Source organism: Vulpes vulpes, chromosome 3 (assembly GCF_048418805.1).
Source record: "Vulpes vulpes isolate BD-2025 chromosome 3, VulVul3, whole genome shotgun sequence".
Lineage (NCBI taxonomy): Eukaryota > Metazoa > Chordata > Mammalia > Carnivora > Canidae > Vulpes > Vulpes vulpes.
In genome coordinates this window covers 144,231,017-144,258,679 of record NC_132782.1, presented here as the reverse complement: position 1 = coordinate 144,258,679, position 27,663 = coordinate 144,231,017, and the positions used below count along the sequence as shown (strand labels likewise).

General features: G+C 42.4%; 1 protein-coding gene across 2 annotated transcripts in view; it reads left to right on the top strand.

The window, feature by feature from the left end:
- AK5 (adenylate kinase 5) overlaps positions 1 to 27,663 on the top strand; it is a 235,854-nt gene that overhangs the window by 106,378 nt on the left and 101,813 nt on the right. For both annotated transcript variants that reach the window (XM_072754843.1, XM_072754844.1), the window contains exons 7-8: positions 16,297 to 16,387; positions 24,304 to 24,380. In XM_072754843.1, the coding sequence (XP_072610944.1) occupies positions 16,297 to 16,387; positions 24,304 to 24,380 (168 nt within the window). The remainder of the gene's footprint in view (positions 1 to 16,296; positions 16,388 to 24,303; positions 24,381 to 27,663) is intronic.

Genomic DNA, 27,663 nt, shown 5'->3' with positions numbered 1-27,663 from the left:
AGAGCCCCATGTGGGGCTAGGTCCTAGGACCTTGGGATCATGACCTGAGCTGAAGGCAGATGCTTAACCAACTGGGCCACACAGGCGCCCCAATTTAACCCACTTTAAATGCTTCCAGAAAATGTGATTCTATCAGACAACGATTTGCCACTCCCCTAATACAGGAACACTGGACACTTTTTTGAGATCTGTGTGCCAAGCTCTACGGTAATAATGGATTGTCTTACTTAACCTTTCGGTGATCCACAACCACGTGGCAGAGGCACAATGCTTATCACCTTTTTATGGATGAGGAAAGAGGCTTGGAGGATCAGTAACTCCTCCACAATTACACAATGAATAATGGTACCGCTAGCATGTGAATCCAGATGGTCTAGCCTGAAAGTCTCTATACCTTATCACTTCCCTTGTTCTCTGCAGTCAAAGGAAAACAATGAATTATTATTGACATTATTGAGAAACTTAATTCTCTAATCAGACAAAAAAAAATGCAGATCCGGCTGTGTGTTTTCTGATTCATAACTTGTTGTCAGATAAAGGAGACTATTTTCATTAGACCTGATGGGGCAGCCATAAATCCAGACAAGGACATTTATGGGTCCTGAATATTTGAGGGTCAAATGCCGTCTCTCCCATGATGCTTTCTTTAATCCTTAATTCCACCCATGCTACACACCCTTCTTAATGCCCCTTCTCTCTCTGAGACCAATTAATTCTCCTTTCCCCTCTGATCTCCCACTGCACATTTCCATGTAGGTTTGTGACAGCCCCTACTCCGTATGAATGTTAGGGTTCAAGTGAATGCCTCCTCACTAGACTGTGAACTTGTGAAGTGTCCTACTTACCGAACACCAAACCTCCAGTTCATGGCAATTAGGTGCACAGTAAGTGGGGTTTTTAAAATGAATGCATTATTAAAGGTTTCCACAAATTCAATAGTGTCACTTTTTCACTTACCTTTAATGGAGAGGACATTCATAGGCGCTGAAAACAGAATCCTCTCTATTCTGTTTGACACAAGGAGCCAAAGATCTTTGCATTCTATACCCACAACAAACATTAGGTACTCAATAAATATTTGTTGAGTAAATGAAAACCAACCATAAGAACTTTCCAGTGAACTTGCAAGGGGCCCTGTGGGATGTGATAAATTTTCCAGATGTCCAACAAAGTCACTTTGTCATTTTATAAAAGCTGACCTACTGCTTTTGCTTTTGTGTAATCAAAGCTGCCTCGTTCTGTGAGCCTGGAGGTTGCATTTGAAATTGCCATTAATTTTTGTTGCTGTTGTTAGGCTCAGCTCTGCACCCTGAGACTTCCTAACAGATTCTCATTGGCCTTGGTCTCCACTGACATGTCCCATGTGTACCAAGTGGAAAGTTGTCTATAAAACCTTGAAGGAGCCTGTTACACTGCAAATACTATGCACCCTTTATACCTTATGTGAGGTTACCAATCCCAAACCCCCTTAGGAGGAAATTCACCATGTCTAGGAGGTAGAGATAAAAATAAAAAGAAGCAGACTCAGCTTGAGGCAGCATGCAGGTTGATTGGCTTTTCAGATGCTGTATTTACTTTGTCTTTGAATGAAGTCAATCTTTGTAGAACAGAATCTCTCATTGCTGGTGTCTTTGGGAATCTAAGAAGGATTTCCTCTTGGGTCTCAGGCATGTTTGAAAAGAAAAGGATAGAGGAATAGTTAAATAAAAATACCGTTAACAGACAAAACAGTGATGGAGAAGGTAGAGCTGGGATGGGATGAGATAGAGCCATATTCTATAGCCGTACCCTTGACTCATTCATCTTCCTCCCCTCTAACTTCTTCATCAACTACTTCGTGAAGGACCTATCAATACCACATTTACTCAACAGAATCAACCCAGCACTACCCAGGCATCGAATTTGCGGCGTGCACAGTTGGTTGAGCGGTATGTGGCCAATAGAATTCTTTTTCTAGATGATCCACTTCAAAATTCAACTAATAAAATCTAGATATTGCTTATGACATGCAATCTTTTTTTTCTATAGATTGCTTCTAGTCAGGAGTTAATCATCTTAGCAGAGAAATAAGAGTAACTGTCTTTTTAGTTGAGTCAGCTAAATGCACATAAGGTCTTAGCATCAGAAGCAGCTATAGGGATGTTTTATCCATTGGCATATTAATTTTCCTCCTCTGTCCATGGACCTAAATATAAATCCCATTATTACAAATCTGATTTCCATTCTCATAATTTTCTTTTTCTCTCTTGCCTGATTTACTTTTTTTTCCCTAAAACTTGGAGCAAAACTGCTGAATTATCCAAAGGGCCCAATGGCTATTAAGTTGTTAAACAACCCTCCATTTGTTTCCCCTCTTTAGTTACTTTTTATTACCAAGACTGTCCCAGCCATCTTGCTAATAAGTTAATTATTCTGAAACAAAGACCAGTTTGAGGTTTTTTTGGGAACTTGGTACACACAATATTATCACAAAGTAGTAGGCTGGGGGTTAGTGAGTAAAGGGAAAAATGAGAATGGTTGTTTAAATGGCTCTGAATTTGGAAATGACCTTAAAGCTAAAAATAGAAAGGACAAAAGAAACGAGAGTGGGATAACTAAGAACGTAGAGTTTGTTCTTCCCAGAGCCAAAATAGCTTAGTTCTTAAGGGCACAGGCATTGTGGTTAAGACTGACCTGAGATCATGCCTCAGTCCTGATCTTCACCAGTTATATGGCCATAAGTAAGTACTTGCCTTTCCCAGCCAGCTCTTTCCTTGGGAGAGTGATCCCTAAGGTGGCTCGGGGGATTAATTGAGATGTTTGCAAAGTGCTTTGCCCGTTGTGTAGCATAGAGCAAGGGCTCAATAGATGGTAAGGACTGTCCTGAACATGAGCTCAGCCATCATGTTCCTGGGTACACAGCACCCCAACACACTTACCACATGTCCATGTCCAGGGATTTCTGGTCGAGGAAACAGCTACCAGACCCCAGAACACAAGAGGGCCTCCAAATAACTTCAGGAAACAAAAAAGAAACCCTCTCAGAAGGTGCATCCCAAGATCTCAAGACCAATGTCACCCTCATTTTCTTCAAAGAAATTATGCCTTTAATCCCTTTCCACTGCTGTTCCCTGTCCTTGGAATGCCATTCCCTTCCTCTCTTCATTTTACCTAGGCTCACCTGTTCAGACTTTGACTCCTGACTCAAGCTCCTCAACCCCCACACTGCCCACTTGCCCAGGGCACCCCACGTGTGCCCCCATCACAGCCCTTCCCAAACGGAACTGTCATTAATTATTTACTTATCATATTCTCAATGTAGACCTTGCTCTCCATGAGGGCAGAGACTGCCATATTTGACTGAATTTAATTATTTTCCCCAAGTTACACTTACTTCATGCTCACATCTCCAGCAAGGGGAAATATTAGCAGGATTCTTCTAAGAGCTATGTGATGATCCACGATGACTGTTGACTATTCCCCCAAAATATGTTTCTGTAAATGTTAAGTGTAATTCCAAAGAAATTTGTAAAGAGAAAGACAGTCTCTCCATACTGGTAACATAGAACATGTGTATGACCTTCAAAAGAACTTGATATAAAATTTTAACTTCTTTCCTACTTGTAAGCAATGTGTTTCACCATAATGTCCTATGCTTATGACACAAGATGCATTTCCCTCCGCTTTTCATTTTCTAAGCTGAACCACTTTGATGCCATTTGGCCTCCTCCTGTGTCTCCCACACGATTATGAACTGATCATATTTGGCCTTGGAAGTTAAGGTCAACACTACTAGAGAGAAAATTTGGAAAAATAAAAGAACGAAGAATCTCAAGAAGAAGAAAGGAGGGAAAGAAAAATAAGTAAATATAAGAAACCAGAGTGAGTCTGATCTTCCCAGGGCCCAAATTAGCTCCTAGTCACACATCTGGTGCTCAGGCATGAGCACAGTGGTTTTTTCAGGCTCCCAGGGTACCACTTAGGACTCGGCAGCAGGAGACACTTGAGCTCTGGGGAGAATGGAGCCTGTAATTAGGAAAGGTACCAAATGTCACAGGAGGCTGAAACTTGACTTCTGAGACTCCTAACCAGCTTCTTTAGTTTGGAAGCTTTCTTGGCAGAGGTTTAAATCTCTATCCCACCACCTTGTAGTTTGATAAAACCTCGGATTGCTGGAATGCTGGGAGGAGAGAGAAAGAAGAGAGAACAGGAAGGGAAAGGGTATTTTAATCATTGAATTTTCTGGATAATTCAGTTTGACGAGTATTTGCTGCCTAACTGCCAGGCTCAGAGCCCCACAAGGCGCAGTGGAGAAAAATTAGCAGCTGCACGATAGGAGTCTGGTCTACAATGAGTGTCTCTTGTCTATTTTCCATTGTATTCATCTTTCTATAACAGGTTTTTCTCATAGGATTTTGCTCCTTATTGGTGCCTTAATAATTACAGGAAAGCTAACATGATCTATTTTTCCCTCCATGCATCTTCAGTGCCCAGCACATACCTGGCACGAAGTAGGTACTCAATAAATCTTTATTGAATTGAATTACATCATGTGTGCAGTGTAAGAGATTGGACAGGATCCCTATTCATTCCAATATATGCTCTAAAGCTTTGCTTATGTGACAAAATCCCTTATATCAACCTATTTTCGGGGCTGTAGATCTGTATCTTAAGTCTTGAGTGAGAAACAACGTTTTGTTGTATATACAGCAAACAATATATTTGCACCAATAAGGAGCAAAATCCTATGAGAAAAACCTGTTATAGAAAGATGAATACAATGGAAAATAGACAAGACACACTCATTGTAGACCAGACTCATATCGTGCAGCTATGTGCAGTAGACAAAGAGGACTGTGGAGCAGGAGCCGGTTTCTTTGTGAACAAACAATAGATTTGTTGTATATAGCTGTTATGTGCCTTCGTCAGCAACTCGATTTGATTTTCCTTTTTTTTTTCTAGCTTGAGCTGTCATTGACATATAACATTGTGTAAGTTTCAAGAATATAAAGTGATGATTTGATACATGTGTATGTTGTGAAATGATTTCCACGATCAGATTAGTTAACACATCCATCATTTCACATAATTACCATCTGTGCATGTGTGTGTAGTGAGAACGCCAAAGATCTACTCTTAACAACTTTCATGTATATAATACAGTATTGTTGACTGTGATCACCATCCTGAATATAAGATCCCCAGAACTCATTCATCTTCTACCTGGGAGTCTGTACCCTTTGACTGACATCTCCCCATTGCCCCTGCCCCTCAGGCCCTGGCAACCACCATTCTCTTCTCTGTTTCTCTGAGTTCAGCTTTTTTTTTTTAGATGCCACGTGCAGCAACTTAATTTTAAAAGTGTCCCATCATAGTATGTATAGGTCAATGAGGAGGATCTTGGCATTTGTTATCTACTTATGATTTGGACATTGATCAGTCTGCTCTGGGTTCTATCTGAGCCTACAAAATTTAATAATTAGCTACTATAGCCACACACCCTTTAGCTCAAAAATTGTTCCAGACCCAGTTCCCACCACTGACTTGGATTCTTCATGCTTGGGCGTCCTCTCTCATCAGCAACCTCCTGCATGACTGAAGGCTTAGCCTCTCCCCTCTTATTAAGAGTGTTACGGACTTGTCCACCATCCCCTGATAAGACAGCCAGAGCAAGGAGCTCTAGGAAAGTAGTCTGGAAAGCTGCCTGTCAGTCAGAGGCAGAGCTGAAGCCCTGGATGGGATGTGGGGAGGAGGGTTTGAGCCAGGCCAGGCCCGGGGTACTGGTCAATGGAGCCCTGGAACAGAAGCAGAGCGTCTTCTCCCAACACACCAGACCAGACATGGACCCATGTCAGAAATCTCTCCAACCCCAAAGAGGCTCTTAGAAGAAGAGTAGGCATACTCTTTAGGGAGGACTTGAGTTGGGATGAAAAGAGACATAGAATCCATGCTAGATGAGTTAAGGCAGGGCTCTTTGCAGAAAGACATTTTAGAAGGCTGCTATAGAAGATGCAGTTGGAGTCAACAGTAGACAAAGAGGACTGTGGAGCAGTAGCCGGTTTCTCTGTGAAATTGTTAGGTGGAAGTTAAGGGTCCCCCAGGAGAGCTCTTTTAGGAGCTGTATAGGCATCTATCTGTTGCAGTCAACTTTGGCTGTCCTTGCTCCTTCCAGTGCTCCTGGCCAGCCTGCATGTCCTCCTGCCAACAGCTACAGCCACCTGGTAGGGTAGACCCATCATTCAGACAAGTAAAACCACCAAGAATGGTCTGAAAATAGGGAATAAGATCAAGAATGCTTGAGTATATTGGCTCTGGACATGGCTTGGCTTGGCTTCTGTGGATTCCTAGAGGCCTGTCCTAAGAATCCCTCTAATGGCTTTGATTTGTTCTGCAAATGCCCAGCTAAGGTTAAGTCTGCCCACGGAGCAGAGAGCTGATCCTCACAGCCTTGGTGTGTGGGGCTCATAGTTTGATGTAGTCAGATGTGGATTCAGAGCCTGGCTCTACCACCTGCGTGACCTTGGACAAGTTGTTTAATCTCCCTGAGACCTAGTTTTCAAATATGGAGATAATGATACCCCTTTAGGTAACTGGGTGATGGACATTAAGGAGGGCACATGATATAATGAGCACTGGTTATTATGGAAGACTGATGGGGGGGGCACCTGGGTGGCTCAGTGGTTGAGCATCCGCCCTCGGCTCAGGGCGTGATCCCATGGTCCTGGGATCAAGTCCCGCATCAAGCTCCCCGGTGGGAGCCTGCTTCTCCCTCTGCCTGTGTCTCTGACTCTGTGTGTCTCTCACGAATAAACAAATAAAATCTTTCAAAAAAAAAAAAAAAGACTGATGAATCACTGACCTCTCCCTCTGAAACTAATCATATACTGCATGTTCATTAATTGAATATAAATAAAAAATAATACCCCTTTTATAATAATATTGTAGGGACTGAATGACAAACATGTATTTAAAAAGCTCTAACAAAAAAAAAAATAAAATAAAAAGCTCTAACAGTGAATGGCACATAGTAAGTGCTCAAAAAATGGTAACTGTACCTGGGCCTTTGTAGATTGGTTCTTGAGAGCTGATGTAGATTCTAAAAATAATCCCTGAGCTTCAAGTGTAGTAAGAGTAATCAAAATTCTTAGTCTCCTTTTCTAAGTCTCTATTATAGCAGGACAAGTCAGTCATTATTTCATTAAGATTTCAAGTTTGGGAAGAAACTTCTTTTTAAAACACTTCATAAATATTGCAACAGTCTTCTCTGGAATCTCTTTATTGTGTTGACTTATTCCCATCAAAATTTTCCAGATGCTGCCTATGATCTGAATATCCAGTGAATTGAAGATTCTATACAAAAAGCTGAGAAGAGTCTTTTTCTCAGATATCCACAGCTTTCCAGTGTTCTACACTCATCACTTTGCATACCAATCATGTCCGTTTTTAGATCTACCTTCTCACGTTTCCCCCCTTATTTCATTCTGTTAAGAAATATGTTCTACACATCCCGGTTCAGCAGGGCCATACCACCGAGTTCTTTCTGGTCATCAAAATGGGACTGATCTGGCTTTCTCAGACAGAATATTGTCCTACCCGCACCCCCCCCCACCCCCACACAATCCATGTAGGTACTTTCTTTCAGATTCTGTGATTAATTATGAAGCTTTAGCAACACAGCTCTGCAGAGTAATATAAACTGTCATCACTCCATCACTGATAACTAGATTTCACTCCAGTTACCACAGGTCTTTAAATTATTATTATTTTAATGCAATATCCCATTTTTGTTGGAGAAAAACACAATCCCTGTGAGGAGGACGCCACCCAATCAATCATGTAGAAGGAAGTCTCAAAACACAATACAAGAGAAGATGTGAAGGGTCAGTTATCTGCATGTTGGGGGCTCTCCAGCAGCAAATGACAAAAACCATTGGTGAAGACCATGCTTAATTGAAATCCCTTGCAGGAAACCAAGGAGAAGTGAATAATTCGGGAAGCCAGCTTGATGCACAGAGAATGACACTTATGGGATATATAAAACTGAGATAATACTAATAACAGACCCCATTTATTTCCTCCTCAAACTTAAGCAGAGAAAGAGTAGGAGATGGATCTAAACTTAATAAAGGTGCAACCGGGAAAGAGAAATTGAGCTGGTGTTCTCCCGTTGAGTCCATTTAGAGGCATTTTGTAAACATAACATTCCTACCTAGCAGAGCGGAGAAATGAGGAAGGCCCTGTCTCCATGGAGAAGATTTGGGCAGCCCGTTGCAGCCTGGAAATCAGAGCCCAAAGGAAACAAAACCAAAAACTCACGTCTGCCATCAGAAGGGCAAACCATCACTGCCACTTTCTCCTCACACGGCACTGCTTCTCCTTCCCCTGCCATAACTTCCTCTCCTAATTCGGCTAGGTTTTATACAATTTTCTTTCTTTTTTAAAAAAATATTTTATTTATTTATTTATGAGAGACACAGAGAGAAAGAGAGGCAGAGACACAGGCAGGGGGAGAAGCAAGGCTCCATGCAGGGAGCCCGACGTGGGACTCGATCCCATGTCTCCAGGATCAGGCCCTGAGCTGACAGCGGCACTAAACCACTGAGCCACCCGGGCTGCCCTTTTTTTTTTTTTTTAATATTTTATTTATTTATTTATGAGAGATTTTGTACAATTTTCAAAGTGGTTCCAACATTCGTTATTCAAATTAAAACATGCGTTGCGAGTGAACTGGGCAATTTGGTAAGCATTTCATTTTGAAGCCTCCAGTTGACCTTCCCAGCCCTCTGACATTAAGTGACCTTAAACGGATGATGCACACCATGTCCCGGGTAAGTCCTTTCCCTCAGATTAAGAACAGAGTTTTGTTAAGATTGCCAGACCCGGTATCAGTGGCAGGAAAGATAAAGTTGCCATCTCATCACAGACCAGCAGAGCCAGGAGCAACCTCGGACAGCACCTGCTCTAGTGCTGCGTGACTCCAGCTGCCCGGGGACGCTTGTGTCCAACCTGTGGGATGGAAATGAACTTTCCTTCCTAGAGCTTCCATCACCCTCTCCCTACTGCCCCTGCAGCATCGTCACTTCTGCTGTGCTTTGCATTTTGAAGTTAACAGCCCGGGTTCTTGCAGCTCAAAACCTTTTTCTTTAAAAAGGAGGAGAAAAAAAAAAAAAAAGGAAAAATCATCACTACCCGAGTTTCAGAATACTTGTTTAGAAACCCAAAAGCTGAGAATAACCAGGTGAAGTTACGGTTTCTCAGCTTTGGCACTACCGACATTCGGACTGGATAGTGCTGTGTTGGGAAGGGGCTGTCCTGGCCTCCCTGGCCAGCTGTGTCTCCCCTGCCTGTTGCGACAGCCAAAAACATCTCCCAATATTGCCTGTTGTCGGGGTGGGGGACGGAGGGGGTGGGACAAAATTTCTTCTGGTTGAGAACCATTAATGTCTGTGCAAAATCAAGTAAGTAAAAAATTTGATGATTTAAAAGTCGGTTCTCCTCTTCCCACACCCACAACCTCTCCAACACTGACTGTTACCATTTTGCAGAAATCTTGGCCAATTAGGTTGGATTGTTCTGATGGGACCAAATCACAATGCTCTCCAAGGTCTTTATGCTGCATTGTCGGCTCAAAGAATGTAGAGGCGGGTCTCAGGCTGGTCCTGGTGTCGTACAAGTGCGGGGTTACAGAAAATGAAGCAGTCTGGGTTCAATTTTGTGATGCTAATGCAGGAGTAGATGGGCTTCGGCAGCATCTGCAAAATCCAGAGCAGAGCTGGTTATGCGGGTGTCATCTTCCTTCCTCACTCACGGTCTGTGTTCATCATCCAAACCCTTAGCAGATGGGGTCTGCCCAGCGTGTCGTACTTACTCAGCAAGTATTTGTTGAATGTTTTTGTGAGTGGTGTTTTACGTTTTGCAGTTTGCCTTCTGGCTTGGACAATCAGACAATCCTTTAAGTCTGTGCTAGAACCAAACATACCTTTGTTCAAATCAGACGATAGAGTATCTCCTAGAAAGCCTCAAAATCTCTTGTATTCCTTATTCCACAATCCCCAAGTTACAAAAAAAAAAAAAAAAAAAAAAGCATGTGTCTGTGTATGTGTGTGTGTCTCCAAAATACAGAAGCAATCAAAGATCTAGGAGTTATAGTCCCTCAGACCTAGGTAGTCACAGAGGGAGAAAAAAGAAGGACTGCACTTTATGCCGGGCTCTGTGCTGTGTGTTAAATATATACCATCTCCTCAGTCCTTGCAGCAATCCTGTTGTGTAGGTGCTAAGACGGGGCGGGGGGGGGGGGGGGGGGGGGGGGCGGGAATAAGTTGCTCAAAGCCAGACAGCGACTCCACAGGGAAGCAGAAACTCAAACCAAGTTCCAGTGGCGTTTTAAGCTGAGCCCAGTTTTAAGCCTCCTGGACTCATATATGTGCCAGACCTTGGCTGCTTATCAAACAGAGAGCCCTGTCCACCACTGCCCTGGAAGTCCAGCATTGCTGACAGCCGAGCAGCCCCTTCAGGGCTGAAGGCTGGGCTTCATCATCCCCACCATGGTGGAGGCCTCCACAGAGACAGCACCCAGGCCCAACCAGACCAGGCCTACAGCTGCTCTGGCTCCTTTCAGCACTTCTAGATTCAGATGCTGTGCTGCTCCCCATGGTGGGGGGGGATGGGGAGAGGGGGGTGAGGGGATGCTTAGGCTTCTCTGTGTCCTCTCCAAGGGCTAGACAGCACAACCCAGAATTAGAGGGTATTTAACTCCTCCGAGGTAAAGCCTGGGCCAGTGAAAGACAGGAAGCAGCCTGGGTGGCTCAGCAGGTTAAACATCTGCCTTCAGCTCAGGTCATGACCCCAGGGCCCTGGAATCAAGCCCCAAGTCCGGCTCCACGCTCAGCAGAGAGGAAGGAAGGAAGGAAGGAAACTGAAAGGAACTGGAATATAAATACCTCTCCTGTCCTCCCCCATCAGACTGTTCTGAGATGTAGAGTGTCCGTTTAGTCTTTCTTTTTTTTTTTTAAGATTTTATTTATTTATTCATGAGAGACACAGAGAGAGAGGCAGAGACAGGCAGAGGGAGAAGCAGGCTCCATGCAGGGAGCCCGACGTGGGTCTCGATCCCGGGTCTCCAGGGTCATGCCCTGGGCCGAAGGCAGCGCTAAACCGCTGAGCCACCCGGGCTGCCCATATTTAGCCTTTCTAGAGACCAAGATACCAGCTGTATTTTCTTGTGAAAAAGGAATGTACTACCTTGCATTTGGTTTCCTTTATTCTTTGCCTTTTCTTTTTTCCTCACACTTACTGCCCTGGGATTACACACACACACACACACACACACACACACACACTCCAGTAAACTGCAAACCTATGTTTTTGCCTTAGGCTCTGTTTTCTAGGGATCCCAAGCTAATACATACACTTGTGCTCTTTTATTTATGAAATGACAGGGCTGCCACCTAGATCCCAAAGTGCAAGAAAAAAATGAAGACAAAATCCCTCCTTAGTACATGTTACTCCTTACTGATGACAGCTAATAAATATTTTGAGAGAAAAAAAGCCCAGCCACAGCATACGTGGGTGTGAGGAACAGCGCACCGAGATGACTCCGTGGCCTTCTTGGTCTCCTTGTAGCGGCCCTAAGTCTCGTCTTGCTTTTAGATGCAAAGGGCTGTGTTATAACACCCATTTGAGCAGAAGGGCTATATTGGTCTTACTGTGATGGTATCTGCAGGACACAAAGTGTCAGTCACCCTAAGTTCAAGTCCCAGCGCTGCTTACTAGCTGTTTGACTCGAGAAAGTCATGACATCGCTAAGTAGATCCTTCCTCACCTGTGAAAAAGAAGAAAACTGTCTGCCTCACCTTTCCTTCCCATGGGCCGGTGACATGGTGAAAGCACTTTGAAGCACCATTCAGATGTGCTTTAGCGCTAAGAGGAGCTAAAGAAATAACTTTCTAATTTAGGCTTCCACAATTTCCCTCACCAAGAAGGGTGAAATGCTTCAGTAGAAGAATATGAAGGAATAAATTGTGTAAATCTTCTTAAATACCTTCAAGACAATAATTAAGATTCAAAGCTAAAGAATTGAGACTTCTGACCCAGATGGAGGAGACTGGATTTTCTTCCCCTCCCATGTGAAACAAACAAAAGAAAAGAAAAGAGACATATTTTTAAAGATTTTATTTATTTATTTGAAAGAGAGACAAAGAGAGTGTGAGAGAGAGATCATAAGCAGAGAGGAGGTGCAGAGGGAGAAGCAGGCTCCCCCCTTGAGCAGGAAGCCCAATGCAGGGCTCCATGCCAGGACCGCGGGATCATGACCTGAGCCAAAGGCAGATGCTTAACCCACTGGGCCACCCAAGTGCCCCCCAAAGAAAATATTTTAAAAAACAATTTTCCAGACACCTTCCCTCAAGCAATAAGGTGATTCCCTAAGAAACAAATGCAGCGTGCCTGGGAGTTCCCAGGTATGGAGCAAAAAGAAGGAAGCCTTGTGGAAATTTGGGGACCCCCTGGGTTGAGCAGACACAGCTGAGAGTCTAAGAACCCAAGGTGACTGGAGGGCAGAGGACAGAGCAGAGATGTGGGCTCCCCTCCAATAGTCAGCCCAGTGCTAAGCAATGCATGCATGTAAGCAAACTACCCAAATCTGAGAGGAAACCACCCAAAAAGATTAGCTAGTGCTATACCAGGCTTGAAATAGTGCTTTTTTTTTTTCTACCAACCGGACTAGAAAACTACTTAATTCACCAGGTACTAGGTACAGTACTTTGAAGAGTCTTGCCTCCACAGTAGGGAATGATTGGCTGTATACTTAACAATGCTCTGGTCCAACTCAACAAGTCTTTTTTTTTTTTTCAAGTTTTTTATTTAAATTCCAGTTAGTTAACGTACAGTGCAACACTAGTTTCAGGTGGAGAATTTAGTGACTCATCACTCACATACATTACTCGGTGCTCATCACAACAGGCATGCACTCCATTAAGGAGCGCACCCATCCCTTATCTCCCCATCCCCCTCCATCTCCCCTCTGGTAATCATCAGTTTGTTCTCTATAGTTAACAGTCTGATTCTTTTTATCCCACCCCCCCGCGTGTTCACTCAGAGGAGTGAAATCAAGTGGTATTTGTCTTTCTCTTACTGACTTACTCCACTTGGCATGACACCCTCTAGTTCTAACCATGCCGTTGCAAATGCCAAGATTGCATTCTTTTTTATGGCTGAGTAATATTCCATTATATATATATGTATATATATATATATATATATATGCACACCACATCTTTTTTTAAAGATCTTATTTATTTGAGAGAGAGAGGGAGAATATGAGCAGGGAGCCCCAATGCAGGGCTCAATCCTAGGACTTTGAGATCATGACCTGAGCTGAAGGCAGATGTTTAACTGACTGAGCCACCCAAGCACCCCAGTACCACATCTTTGTTATCCATTCATCAGTTGATGGACACTTGGGCCCTTTCCATAATTTGGCTATTGTTGATAATGCTGCTATAAACATTGAGGTGCATATACCCCTTCAAATCTGTATTTTTGTATCTTTCAGCTGAATAGCTAGTAGTACAATTGCTGGATCATAGGGTAGATCTATTTTTAACTTTTTTGAGGAACCTCCATACTGTTCTCCAAAGTGGCCGCACCAGTTTGCATTGCCACCAACAGTGTAATAGGATTCCTCTTTCTCCGCATCCTTGCCAACACCTATGGCCTTCTGTGTTGTTAATTTTAGTCATTTTGACTGGTGTAATATCTCACTGTAGTTTTGATTTCTATTTCCCTGATGATGAGTGATGATGAGCATCTTTGAGTAGGTCTGTTAGCCATCTGAATGTCCTTGGAAAAAATGTCTATTCATCTCTTCTGCCCAATTCTTAACTGGATTATTTGTTTTGTGGGTATTGAGTTTGATGTTCTTTATATATTTGGGGCACTAATCCTTTATCATATATGTCATTTGTAAATACCTTCTCCCATTCTGTAGGTTGCCTTTTAGTTGTATTGATTGCTTCCCTCACTGTGCAGAAGTTTTTACTTTGATGAAGCCCCAATAGTTTATTTTTGCTTTTGTTCTCCTTGCCTCCAGAGACCCATCTAGTAAGAAGTTGCTACAGTTGATGTCAAAGAGGTTACTGCCTGCGTTGCCCCCTAGGATTTTGATGGTTTCGTCTCACATTTAGGCCTTTCATACATTTTGAATTTATTCTTATTAATGGTGTAAGAAAGTGGTCCAGTTTTATTCTTCTGCGTGTCACTCAACAATTTTCCCAACACCATTTGTTGAAGAGGCTTTTATCCATTAGATACTCTTTCCTACTTTGTTGAAGATTAATTACCCATATAGTTGTGGGTTCATTTCTGGATTTCCTATTCTGTTCCATTGTTCTATGTGTCTGTATTTGTGCCAGTACCATTACCATCTTGATCACTATGGCTTTGTAATAGTGAACTCTGGAATCGTGATGCTTCCAACTTTGCTTTGCTTTTTTCAAGATTGCTTTGGCTATTCAGAGTCTTTTGTGGTTCCATACAAACTTTAGGATTATTCTAGCTCTGTGAAAAATGCTGATATTTTGATAGGGATTGCATTAAATGTGTTGAGTGCTTTGGATAATATAAACATTTTAATAATATTTGTTCTTCCAATCCATGAGCATGTAATGTTTTTTCACTTCTTTGTGTCATCTCTAATGATGACATTTCTTTCATCAGTATTTTACAGTTTTCAGAGTACAGATCTTTTACCTATTTGGTTAGGTTTATTCCTAGGTATCTTGTGGTTCTTCATGCAATTGTAAATGGGATTGATTCCTTGATTTTTCTTCCTTGATGTATAGAAATTGCAACAGATGTATATTGATGTATAGAAATGCAACAGATTTCTGCATGTTGATTTTGCATCCTGCAACTTTACTGAATTTGTGTATCAGTTCTAGCAATTTTTTGGTTAGCCCAACAAGTCTTAAAACCAAAATCTGAAAGGATCAAGTTGTTTCCAAGTAACTGAACTGCATTCTAGAACAAAGCACAAGAATATTTATAGGGCTACAAAAATATCTAACACCCAACACAGTCAAAATGATGATGCCTGGCATCCAATAAAAACTACCAAACATGCAAAGAAACACCAGATGTTAGAATTAGCAAAGGACATTAAAAGTTATAATTGTATTTCAGATATTCAAAACCTTAAATAGAGACATAGATTTTTTAAAGACTCAAATCAGACATCTAGAGATGAAAATTATAATGTCTGAGCTGAAAGACAGACATAAACTCAGGATGAATTTAACAGTATATGCATACAGGAGAATACTACTCAGCAATGAAAAGGGATGAATGATGGATACAACATTGATGACTCTCAGAATAACTGGGCTGGGTGAAAGAATCCAGACTAAAAAATTTAATGCTATATAAATCCTTGCATCTGAAATTCTAGAGAATGCAAAATAATCTATAGTTAGAGAAATGTAGGATCAATGATTACCAGGTAGAGGGGCGGGAGAAAGGGATTCATTCTCAAGGGGCACAAGGAAACTTTTGAGGGTGATAGTTATGTTCACTATTTTGATTTTTATGATGGTTTCACGGGTATACAGATGAAGATGTCAAAACGTACCAACTTGTACACTTTAAGTATATACAATTTATTATATGTTTATTATAATTCAGCAAAGTTCTTTCTAAAAACTAAAGAGATAAACATGTATTTTTTAAAAACCACTGCACAACCTGGGACATACAGGACTTACAAATATAACCACATTTGTTTAATATTTAAATTTTTGTAAATTTTAAAGAATGGTAAAATGTTTAAATCTATAATTTACATCAAGTCTCTAATGTCTACAGACTACATCTATCATATAGTATTTATAGTATCTAGTGAAGCAACTAAAATTTGGTTTGGGGGCTCCTTCTCTTTTTTAACAGTACATTAGAAAATCCCCTCCTATTGTTTAGAACTATGTATTTTCATGGTTCTTTTAATTAAAAACAAAACTCTAAGAGCCAGAAGGCACAAGGTAAATTTCAATTATCATTTTTTCTAAATCTTGCTTTATAAAGTACGAGAATTCTACCCATTTTTCTTAAGCATAAGTGATTGACTGTACACTTATTCCCCAATATCCTTCTCTGATATGTGATCTAGGCTGAAAAGCTCTCTAAGTGTCTGTTGAAGATTCAAGGGCTTTAATTCCTGTTGACCTGCTTCATTAGCAATACAATGGTGTGATGCATGCTCTTTATATTTGGAAATGAACTAATTTCTGTCTTCTCTTGTTCCCAACTTGTCCTGATTTCGCCCAGTTTGACGCTGACCGAGACGAAGATGAGGTATTCTATGACATCAGCATGGCAGTTGACAGCAAGTTATTCCCAAACAAAGAAGCTGCAGCAGGTAAGTCACTTTGTCCTTCAGGCAACAGTATGGCCTGACCACCTGCCAAGTGTCTGGAGCTCGACAGTCTGCTATAATGTTTTAAGGATGACACCGTCCGAGCTTTACAATAAATAAAGATACAAAACAGAAAAGAAAGAATATCCATCTGGCCTTTAGAGTTAATGCTTTTCTTCCAGTCCCTGCACAAGTAGATTAGCAGGCAGGTCCTGTGCGACATTGACGCACAGGACCTATGTTACTATAATTGAAAAAATCTAATCTAGCTCATTCTTCGTGCAGCAATGAAAAGTTACAGTCCCTCCAGGACCCCCTAACTCATACTTGTCTTTGCTGCACCCCATTGGAAAAGTCTCCCCTTCTGCCTGGTAGCTACTCCCATCCCAACCCACAGCTCCCGTTTTGGCTTTGTGCCTTCCCTTCCTAAGAACTCACACCTGGAAATTTGATGCTGGGGAGCAGCGCAGGGCCATCACACTCCCTATCTAGGCAGGCCCTGACCCTTCTCTCACTCTCTTTTGCTCTCTGACTCTGATCAACTCATTGTCCCTCACGGTCTCAACTCTCCATTCCATGTGGATGACTCTCTCTCTCTCTCTCTTTTTTTTTTTTTTTTTTTTTAAGATTTATTTACTTATTCATGAGAGACACACAGAGAGGCAGAGACACAGGCAGAGGGAAAAGCAGGCTCCGCACAGGGAGCCCAATGTGGGACTCGGTCCCGGATCCCAAGATCAGACCCTGAGCCAAAGGCAGACGCTCAACCTCCGAGCCTCTCAGGTGTCCAGTGACTCTCAAATCTTTGTCTCAGTCCTGACCTTTCTTCTTGGTAATGACCTCAGTGGATCAAGGCCAAAAAATTTCTGGGCCATAAAGAAAAAGGCTAAACATTTAAAAGGCTTGACCATATTTGATTTGAAGCACCTTAAGAGTAGCTTCAAAGAGGGATCCCTGGGTGGCGCAGCGGTTTGGCGCCTGCCTTTGGCCCAGGGTGCGATCCTGGAGACCCGGGATCGAATCCCACGTCGGGCTCCCGGTGCATGGAGCCTGCTTCTCCCTCTGCCTGTGTCTCTGCCTCTCTCTCTCTCTGTGACTATCATAAATAAATAAAAATTAAAAAAAAAAAAAGAGTAGCTTCAAAGAAAGGCAGAATGAAAAGAAAGGCAAAGCAGTGGTCTCTCTGGGCAGCTCCACCGAGCCCGGGGAACAATGTAACCCCACCTGGCTGGTTTTCCAGCCACAGCTACAATAAGGTGGCCTATTGCAGGGAAAGATGGGATACTGAGAAGCATGTAGGAGCATATAGACCAGTGTGTGCTGCTCTGGAAACTGCTGTGATATCTGTGCTTGTAAGTCCATCTTTTATTTAGAACATTTACTTAGATCTCTAACAACAAATATCTAACTGCTCGGTATCCTTGGTTTGCTAGGACAGTGAAGTGAAGGAGCTGGTTTGTTTTTAATTTATTTATTTTAATTTTAGTTCCAGTATAGTTAAGATACAGTGTTATATTAGCATCAGTGTATGATAGAGTGATTCAACAATTTTGTACCCTACTCAGTGCGGATCACGGTGGGTGTACTCTCCCCATCCTTCACCTCTTTCATCCATTTCCCCACCCACTTCCCCTCTGGTAACCATGAGCTTATTATAGCTAAGACCCTATTTTTTGTTTCTTAAATTCCACATGTGAATGAAATTGTTTATTTGTCTTTCCTCTGACTGATTTCAGGTAGCATTTTACTCTTTAGACCCACCCATGTTGTTGCAAATGGCAAGATTTCATTCTTTTTTGTGGCTGCATAATGTTCCATGGCACATATATACCATGTCTTCTTTATTCATTCATCTCTCAGTGGGCCCGGGGCTGCTTACCTAATTTGGTTATTGTACATAATGCTGCAATAAACACAGGGGTGCATATGACTTTTAAAATGAGCATTTTTGTATTCTTTGGGTAAATACCCAGTAGGAGAATTACTGGATGATATAGTAGTTTGCTTTTCTTAATTTTTTGAGGAAGCTCCATGCTGTTTTCCACAGTGGCTGCACCACTTTGCTTTCCCACCAACAATGTGAGCGTTTCTTTTTCTCCACGTCCTCTAAGCTGCCTTCTTTAGAATACCTGACACTTTGTGGCTCTCTAGGGGCATTTCTCCAAAGTGGCCTCAGCCTGTAGGGCTGCAGCTGTGCCAGCTTCCGTGCTAGCAGTAAACAGCCTGAGAGCAGGTGCTGTGTCCTCAGAGTGCACAGCACCTGCCCCATAGCAAAAGTTTCCAGGGACCTCATCTTTCCTCTCTATATTCCAAGACTTCTGAACAGAGGAGTCTGCTCACAGCCTCAACTCCCACAAGTTCCCCTACAAGCTGAGTCCTCTCCAGCCTTAAAATAAGCCTGTTCTATGTATAGCAGCCCTTGGTGATGCAGTGAGCGAGGGGGGGACGTGGTAAACTGGAAACTCACGATGTCTCCCCTACAGGAGGCAGCCACTCCGAAGCCTTATGGTATGGTTGCCATTAAGGAATGGGCCAGTTGTTGCTGGGTCTTTCTCTCTTTCAAGAGAAAACAGAAGCCTGCATCTGTAGGGGAACTCTCCAGGCTTGTAAATGCTGCTGACTCACCCAGTTAAACGGGCCATGTCCCCGGCCACTGCTCCGTGGATTGTCAGCCCCTGGGGTTTTGTCCCTCTAGTCTTCCCTTCTCTTCTCTCTGGACACTGTCTTTGCAGAATCTCAGCTGCCCCACAGCTCCCATATCACCTCCATGGGAATGGCTTTCTATTAAGTTTTTTAAATAAAAATTCCATATATCTAAGAGGTGCACCATGGTGACTTGGCATGCACGTACATGGAGAAATGACTACTGACTGGCATCTCTTCTCTTCTCATAGTCACCATTTTTCTGTGTGTGATGAGAACCCCCAAAATCTATGCTTTCAGCAACTTTCCAGTACTTAATACGGTGTTATTAACTATCGTCACCAGGCTATGTATTGCATCCCTAGACTTATTCATCCTACGTGACCGTAACCTTGCACGGTTTGGCCAACAGCTCCCCATTTTCCCCACCCACATGCCATGGCAACCACCGCCCTACTCTCTGCTTCAGTGTACTTGTTTTTAGATTCCACATACAAGTGAGATCATGCAGCTTCTCTCTATGAAGAAGGGAGTCAGGCAAAGAAATGTCCCACGGTCTCACGGCCCACGCCAATCATCATTCCTCAGGGACACCTTAGGAGTCCTGTTCTTTATCCCCTCTGCACCTGCCAGGGCTCTGTCGTTCTTTGCCAGCCTCTTCCTTCCCCCCTGGCCTCTCCCATCTGCTCAATCCTGTTGCTGCGGTGGGGAACCTCACCGAATGCAGCTCTGACCACCCTGCCTCCCCAGCAAAATACAACCAGGCATCCCCTCAACAGTCTCACCCCCAACCCCTCCTTCACCGGATCCCATTTTGTATCTCAGTTTGAATGTGATTTGCCCCAGGAGGCGTGCGCAGCCCCCAGCCCAGAATAGATCAGACCCCAGCAGAGTCCCCTGTACTTTTCCTCTGGGTGTGGATCACAGTTGTGATGACATCACCAGGTAGAGGGCTGTTTGTTAAAAATCTCTGGCCTTTATTAGCGTGCAGGACTTCACGAGGATGGAGGGTATGTGTGGGTGTTTGAGACGCAGTGTGAATCTCGTAGGAGACACCGCCGAAGCCCTCTTCCACCCAGCTGGTCACCTCAACTGGGCCACTTGTCTGAGCACGTGGCCTCACAGCCTCTCCTCCTCTCTGCCTCTCTCTTTGCCCTCTCTCTTTTCCTTCCTGCCCCTCCCCTGCCATGGAGTAACTGCAAAATCACTCCTGCTCATCTCTCCCAGAACTGTCCCAACACCAGCTCCCTTAAGGAGCTCACCTTCTAGGCCCAACTACCGTCCAGATATTTTCCCGAAGAAACACAATGCTTTTTCCAAAGGAATTCCAATGCAGACTGTTACTAAGACTTTCCCTGCCTCCTGGAATGGGAGTGGGGTTCTCTGCGCCTCACAGTGGAGACACTTAGGAGGGATGTGATGTTTGCGGAGAGAATGGAGAAGGTCAAGATGTGCAAAAGCAAAATGTCAATGTCCCTTTAACGCATCTTTCAGTTATTCAGCATATGTGTAGCAAACGGATTAAACTTCTAAGCTTTGCTCTTATATGTAGAGGTGAAATACAATACGCCACCTAAAGCTGCTCACAGTTTAGCAGAAGGGACAGGACAAGGGAGAGACTGCTTTCCTCAGGGGGGCAGGTGATGCCTTAGAGGAGCTTTATCTGCAGACCCTTCCCTGCCCAGGAAGCCCCGCCTTGCAGGTGTGCTTCTTTATCTGGGACTCCAAGTGCAAGGAGGACCTTCCTAAAACTTCCAATTGAAGAGCCACTAGGAGGACAAAAGTCTGTAACGTTGTCCCAGAAGGCAACATGGTTAGCCTCCCAGTACCTCGAGAGTGAATTTGTACCATCTTCCCACTTAAACTTTTTATTTTTAAAGATTTTATTTATTTATTCATGAGAGACACGGAGAGAGAGGCAGAGACACAGGCAGAGGGAGAAGCAGGCCCCATGCAGGGAGCCCTACGCGGGACTCAATCCTGGGTCTCTATGATCACGTCCTGGGCTGAAGGCAGACGCTCAACCACTGAGCCACCCAGGCGTCCCATCTTCCCACTTAAACTTGAGGAGACAACCTGAAAACAATCTTTCTGAAGACCATTCTACATCTGAACCTGGTGACACAGAGTGCTCCCTGGGGGATTCTATTTTAGTTCTGTATCTATAGAAGGAATATTTTTAAATCTGAAAGAAATTGAGAAATTCAAAATAGGGGGAAGTGAAAGCTATACTATCACTTTTCCAGAATGCCCTAAATTTGCTATCCTTTTTGAGTAAAGAGATCATCCCGGGTGTTTTCTGTGTTAAATTGTTCAATGAAAGAAGGCAAAAATGTGTACATATATCTATATTTACCTCCCTCTTTTGTATGTCAAACCTTAGATGGTTATTAACGGCCCCATTTTCAGCAAACCAAGCAACCGATGCTAAAAGAAAATGAAAGCCATTCAATCACTCTCTGAGCTGATAATGATATCCATTGTCTATGGCTTCCTCTGATTTATTAGTACTGTTGCCAAGAGCAACAACGTGTCAAGAAATTCCATCCTTTAATGATACAATAAAATTTCTGTTAAAAGTATTTTATTAGGAAAGCCAGTCTCTTCTTCTCTGTAAGCAGGAGTTGTTTTTTTTAAGAGGTTTTTTTTTCTTCTTCCTTAAACAAAGATCTCTTCTTTCTACCATTGCTGATAGATAGTTTTCTAGCCATCTTGCTCCAGTTCAAATATTAATGCATAATATCTGTTAACCAGGTTGAGAGCCCTTCAAAATTTGTACTTTTTTAAAAACAGTTTCTAATTGAACAAAGTAAGTAGGACACAGGAACTATAAAAGTGGCCGTAGGTTTAATAAGTGTTTGTGTTCAGATCACATTGCTCATTCCACATGAATCACTCCAAGCACAGCTGTATCGTTTGAATCCAAGTACCTGTCACCATTTTTACAAGTCAGTGGTGGGTAATATCCATATTAGGGAAATAATGAAAGCTCAATAAAATTTGCATTTCCTTTACTGATGCTGTCAATAGCAACCACCCAGAAAGGAGCATCGATTGACACTCCTTGATTCCACATCTGGTTCTTCCATTCCCCCAGCCACCTGGTGACACGCCTCATCATCCACTGTTACTCACTTTCTCAGAATGTGGAAGAGATGGCAAATTCCTCCAACTCCTGTCCCGTAGGGTATTGTAATGAACGATCATATTCATAAAGCTGCTTGGGTTGCTCTCGCTTCGAATTTGGAGTGGGCAGGATTAGGATGTGTTGGGAGAAATGGGAGTTATGAGTTCTGTCTTTGATCTCACTTACTTCCTGTAGGATCTAGCCCAGGTTGTCTAACTTCTGCAAAACTCATTTTCTTCTTTTCTAAAATGAGGGGGCGGTATTCTGTGAAATACGGGTTCCAAAACCTCCATGGGCCTATAATGGAAAAATACACGTTTACTTCTGACATCTGGACTGCCCCACAACACCTAAGTGCGAACTGATCCCAAAATGAGCTTCAAGACAATCAAATATTTTGGCCCTCCCATAAACCTTATACAATTTCTTATTTGAAAAACAGAAAAAGCACAAAGATAGAAAAATTGCATATGGTGCCACTACTTTTTTAAATTATATATAAAATTTAAGTTTGCAAGTGACCCCTCTAGTCTCACCTTGTTGATAGCGTGTGGTGCACTGTCTTCCCCACTGCTTTCTGCCAACTACCTTATTGACAATGGACTTGGCAAGCGCTGTTGCTCTCGTGACATGATGGCATCACCCAGAGTTGTGCCCTGCACACCTATGCAACCATATGTGGCAACTGCACAGTTAATTACTTTTCCAAGTTTCTTTGATAGGTCAAGTATCTCCATTCTGAAAAATTTTGTCATCCTTTACAAAAATTATAAAGATACACAAAAACAAAGGTGTCAAAAAAAAAAAAAACAAGGGTGTCACTGCTTAGTACTTAGTATGACAGTGGGCTAGTCCTTAGTTGATTTGATATACAGTAGGGGTAATGATAAGTAGAAAAAAAAAGAAGAGAAGAGATGAGAAAAGACTGTGTGAGGACACACCTTGAATCTCTCTTTGAAAGAAAGTCTGAAAGCAGCCTCTCTGGGGGAGGTCTGTATCTGAGAAGCATGTGAGATGCTTGACATTTTTGTAAAAATTTGCCTTCAGTGGGACACCTGGGTGGCTCAGTGGTTGAGCATCTGCCTTTGGCTCAGGGCATGATCCCAGGGTCCTGGGATTGAGTCCCACATCCGGCTCCCCACAGGGAGCCTGCTTCTCCCTCCGCCTATGTCTCTGCCTCTCTCTCTGTCTCTCTCATGAATAAATAAAATCTTTTTTAAAAAATCTGCCTTCATTAAACATTATTCATTGTGTCTTCTGACCAAGAATTCTTTGGCAGAGACAAGTCTACGTACAATGAAATGCCGAGTGATTTGTTTCTTCACAGGGATGTATGGCATTTTATGAGCAGCACTGAATTCTCTTTCTGGCTAGTTAGGTGGTATGTATTTCCCAGGAGGAAAGAGTCATTAAACAAGAATGATAAATCAGGTGTGCTGCAGGAGCCCCATTATGAAAATTACCGGTTTAAGTTTGAGCCTGGAGGATTAATGGATAAGCAAATTAATGTAACCTGTAGTACGAGGGCGGGGGGGGGGGGGGGGGGGGTTGGGGGGTGAGCTCTCTATTAATACATTAAGTTAACCAGATTCTTCATATCATCAGGGACTAAAGTGGCCCAAAGGCTGGAGGAAAAAATTGTCAGTTTTCATGGAGTGAGCAAACTCGGCCCCACTTATTTCTGGAACTTCCTTGCTCCTCTCCTCCTACTCCATACTTAGCTCACAGTGTTCCTTCTATCTCATTTACTACTACACCCCTAAACCACTGCTCCTCCTGGACCATCCAACCTTACCCTCAAACTCAGGATCATCGATGCATCCCTTGTGCTTAATTCTTACTGCCATCATCACTCCCACTACTAGTCAGAATTAGTAGCTCATTATTTTGGTTTCTGAAACTTGCTGTTGACAAATCAGTCTCCTCCCCAAGGCTGTCTTCTTCTTAAGGCCGGACACTGTCTAGATAGAGTATCTGTGTTTTCTATCTGGGAGCCCAAACATGGTGCCCAGCAGAAGAGAAGAATATAAAGACATTTGTGAATTAAATGTAACCCTCAGAACAATATGGGAATCTAATGGGAGGTAGTTTGCTTTAGAAACATATACACACCACCTTCCCCAGGTAATCTTTTCTTTTCTAATCTTAGGTTCCGGTGACCTTGATCCTTCAATGATGTTGGATACTGGAGAGACCATTGATACAGGCTCTGATTATGAAGATCAGGTAACTAAACTCTAGAAATATCTCTCTATTTAAATGTTTTTCATTTTAGCCTTTGTAAATGTTGTATGAAAATTAGAATTATAAATCATTTTTGAGGCATTTACAGGTAACAGCATATTCCCTGATAGATCACACTGGCCTATAGCCTTTACTCACTGACTTTTGCCCTTCAGCCCCATCTTCCCCACAGTTCCAAAACAGCAATTAATTAAAGAAAGGTTTGTGGTTTAAGTTACATGAGAAGGAAATGGAGTAATATGAGGTTCTCTTGTCCGAGAATTTGCCTGCGTCTCTCTATCCCTTTCTGAAAATGAACCAACAGTATTTACAGAGTACCAGTTACAGATCCAGAATTCTGCTTTTCTATTTCTGAAAAGGACTAATGGCCAATGACAACACAGTCAAGAAGTCAAAAATATTTTCTATTTTAATAAAACTAGGGAAATTTATCTAGGTCATTTTCCTGTCAGCAGAAGAACTCTCCCTCCTGCTGTATTTTAATAATCCAAAGTAGTTGGCAAATGATCCAACTTCTAATTAGGCTTTTTGTTGAAAAAGAGGATAATGTCTGAAACTTCCTTCTACTGCTCATCAGTGCTCCTTCTGTGAGTGCTGAAAGCCAAGTCAACGTGTTCTTGAGGGTTTTTTCCCCCATCTTCAACTAACATATGTCACACATAAAGCCGAGAGATCTAGCCAGTGTCCAAATGTAATGGCTGGCTATCCATTTCATAGTCATATTCAGAAGCTATTTTCCAGGGGCACCTGGATGGCTCAGTCAGTTAAGCGTCTGCCTTGGGCTCAGGTCATGATCCCAGGATCCTGGGATCGAGCTCCAAGTGGGGCTCTGCACCCAGTGAGGAACCTGCTTCTCCTTCCCCCTCTGCCCCTCCACACTGCTGATGCTCTTACATGCAAGCTCTCTCATGCTCTCTCTCTCTCTCTCTCAAATAAATAAATAAAATCATATAAAACAAGAAGGAAGCTATTTTCCTGAGCATTAGGTTTCTTCTTTTATATTAAAAAGCAAGGAGGGGGGCGCCTGTGTGGTTCAGTGGTTGGGCATCTGCCTTGGGCTCAGGACGTATCGATCCTGGGGTCCCGGAATCGAGTCCCGCATCAGGCTCCCCATGGGGAGCCTGCTTCTCCCTCTGCCTGTGTCTCTGTCTCTCTCCCTGTGTCTCTCATGAATAAATAAATAAAATCTTTTTAAAAAGTTTTTTTAAAAGCAAGGAGAAAATATTGACAAGTGATATAATAGGTCCTGTGTATTTATAATTCCCTCTGCCTGTGTCTCTGTCTCTCTCCCTGTGTCTCTCATGAATAAATAAATAAAATCTTTTTAAAAAGTTTTTTTAAAAGCAAGGAGAAAATATTGACAATGATATAATAGGTCCTGTGTATTTATAATAGTTTTAGCATTTATTAACATTTAATACATACTGAACATTGTGCCAAGTTCCTTAGTTTTATTCTCTCGCTAATTCCTTACAACATCTCTAGGAAATAAGAATTGTGATCTTTATTTTATAGATAAGAATATAAAGACACAAAGAGTAATTTGCCCACAGTTGCAAAAATAAGTTCACAGTGGGGAGGAGAACTTAAGGCACATTTCCGCACATCTGCACCATACTGCCTCCTAACTCAGCCTCCAAAGACGGGCCATTCAGTGATACATTTTAGGAGCCTTTTAAGTTGCTAACTCCCAAGGCCCTAGAAAAGGCAAATTCCAAACACTTTCAGTTGAAGGGGAGCTCATGATCCAAAATTACAGACTGCATAAAGAAATGAACCATTACTAGATATCCAGCTGATTTAAAAATGGAAGGTTTCACACCCCAAGAACTAGAGAGAACAGGAAAGCCTGAAAGAAATTTCAGTATAGGAATACTTAAAATATTCAAGAAGATAAAGTGAAGATAAGAAGAAACCATGAAACAAGTACAGGAAAGAATGGGAAGGAAGAGGCAGGAAGGAAAAGGAAAGACATAGAAATTCTAGGCACAAAAAATATTGTCATTGAAATAGAAATTCCGTTAACAGTTTGAACAGTAGGCTAGACACAGCTGAAAAGAGACTAAAATGACAGAGCTGAGGAAATTGCCTTAGAATAAACCAGAAAGCTTAAACAGTTGTCAAATGTAAGAAATAACTCGGGAGTCACTGAGGATAGGTTGACTGGGCTGACATATTCAAAAAAATTCAAAAAAGAGTTCCAGGAGAGGGGCACCTGGGTGGCTCAGCAGTTGAGCAGCTGCCTTTGGCTCAAGTCATGATCCCAAGGTCCTGGGATCGAGTCCCACATCGGGCTCCCAACAGGGAGCTCCTTCTGCCTCTGCCTGTGTCTCTGCCTCTCTCTGTGTGTGTCTCATGAATAAATAAATAAAATCTTAAAAAAAAAAAAAGAGTTCCGGGAGAAAATAGGGGGATGGAGCAGAGGCTCCCTTTGATTTATTACTTGATTTATTTTATTATTTCAACAGATAATAGTTGAGAATTTTACAGAGATGAGAAATAACACAAATCCCCCATTGGAAGGAGCACATCCAGTCCTGAGCAGGATAAAAACAACAACAAAAACAAAATTCTTCACTTGTTCTTTTTGTTTTTTTCATTTAGTCATTCAGCAACTACTAATTGAGCCCCTACTGTATGCCAGGTACTGTTTAGGTACTGAAAATATGTTAAAAAAAAAAAAGTAGGCAAGAAGCTTACATTCTAGTAGAGAAGACAGACACTAAACAATCAACATGGTAAATTAGTGAATTCTCTAGATGTGAGACATGGTAAGTTCTATGAGAAAAGGAAAAGTAGAATAAGGTGAGAGGGTTAGAGTGCTGGGGTTGGAAACAGTTTTGTGTCTGTCTCTGGCAGAGATTTGGCACATAATGTAAAACATCAGAGAACGGAAGGCAAAAATATTAAAAGTAAAAAGGCACTGCCCATAAAGGAACAATAATTTGGGGGACAGCAGATTAGATGCCGCAGGAGCTTGCATTTATTGAGGACCTGCTATAAACCGGACACTGTGTTTTATGGTTTACGTGCATTATTGCTAATCCTTACAGAAACTCAAGAAGGTAGCTCCGTTTACCCCAGTTGACAGCGGACGACATTGAAGCTCATGGAAGTTAAGACACTTCCCAAGACTGCACTGCTAGCAAGCTGTGGAGTCAGGAAAAAACACTTTGATGAGCCTGGCAACCAAAATCTAGTTTCTAATTTACCATTCCAAAAAAAGCCATTATCCAGGTCACTGGGGATCTATTGCCAGTTCCAG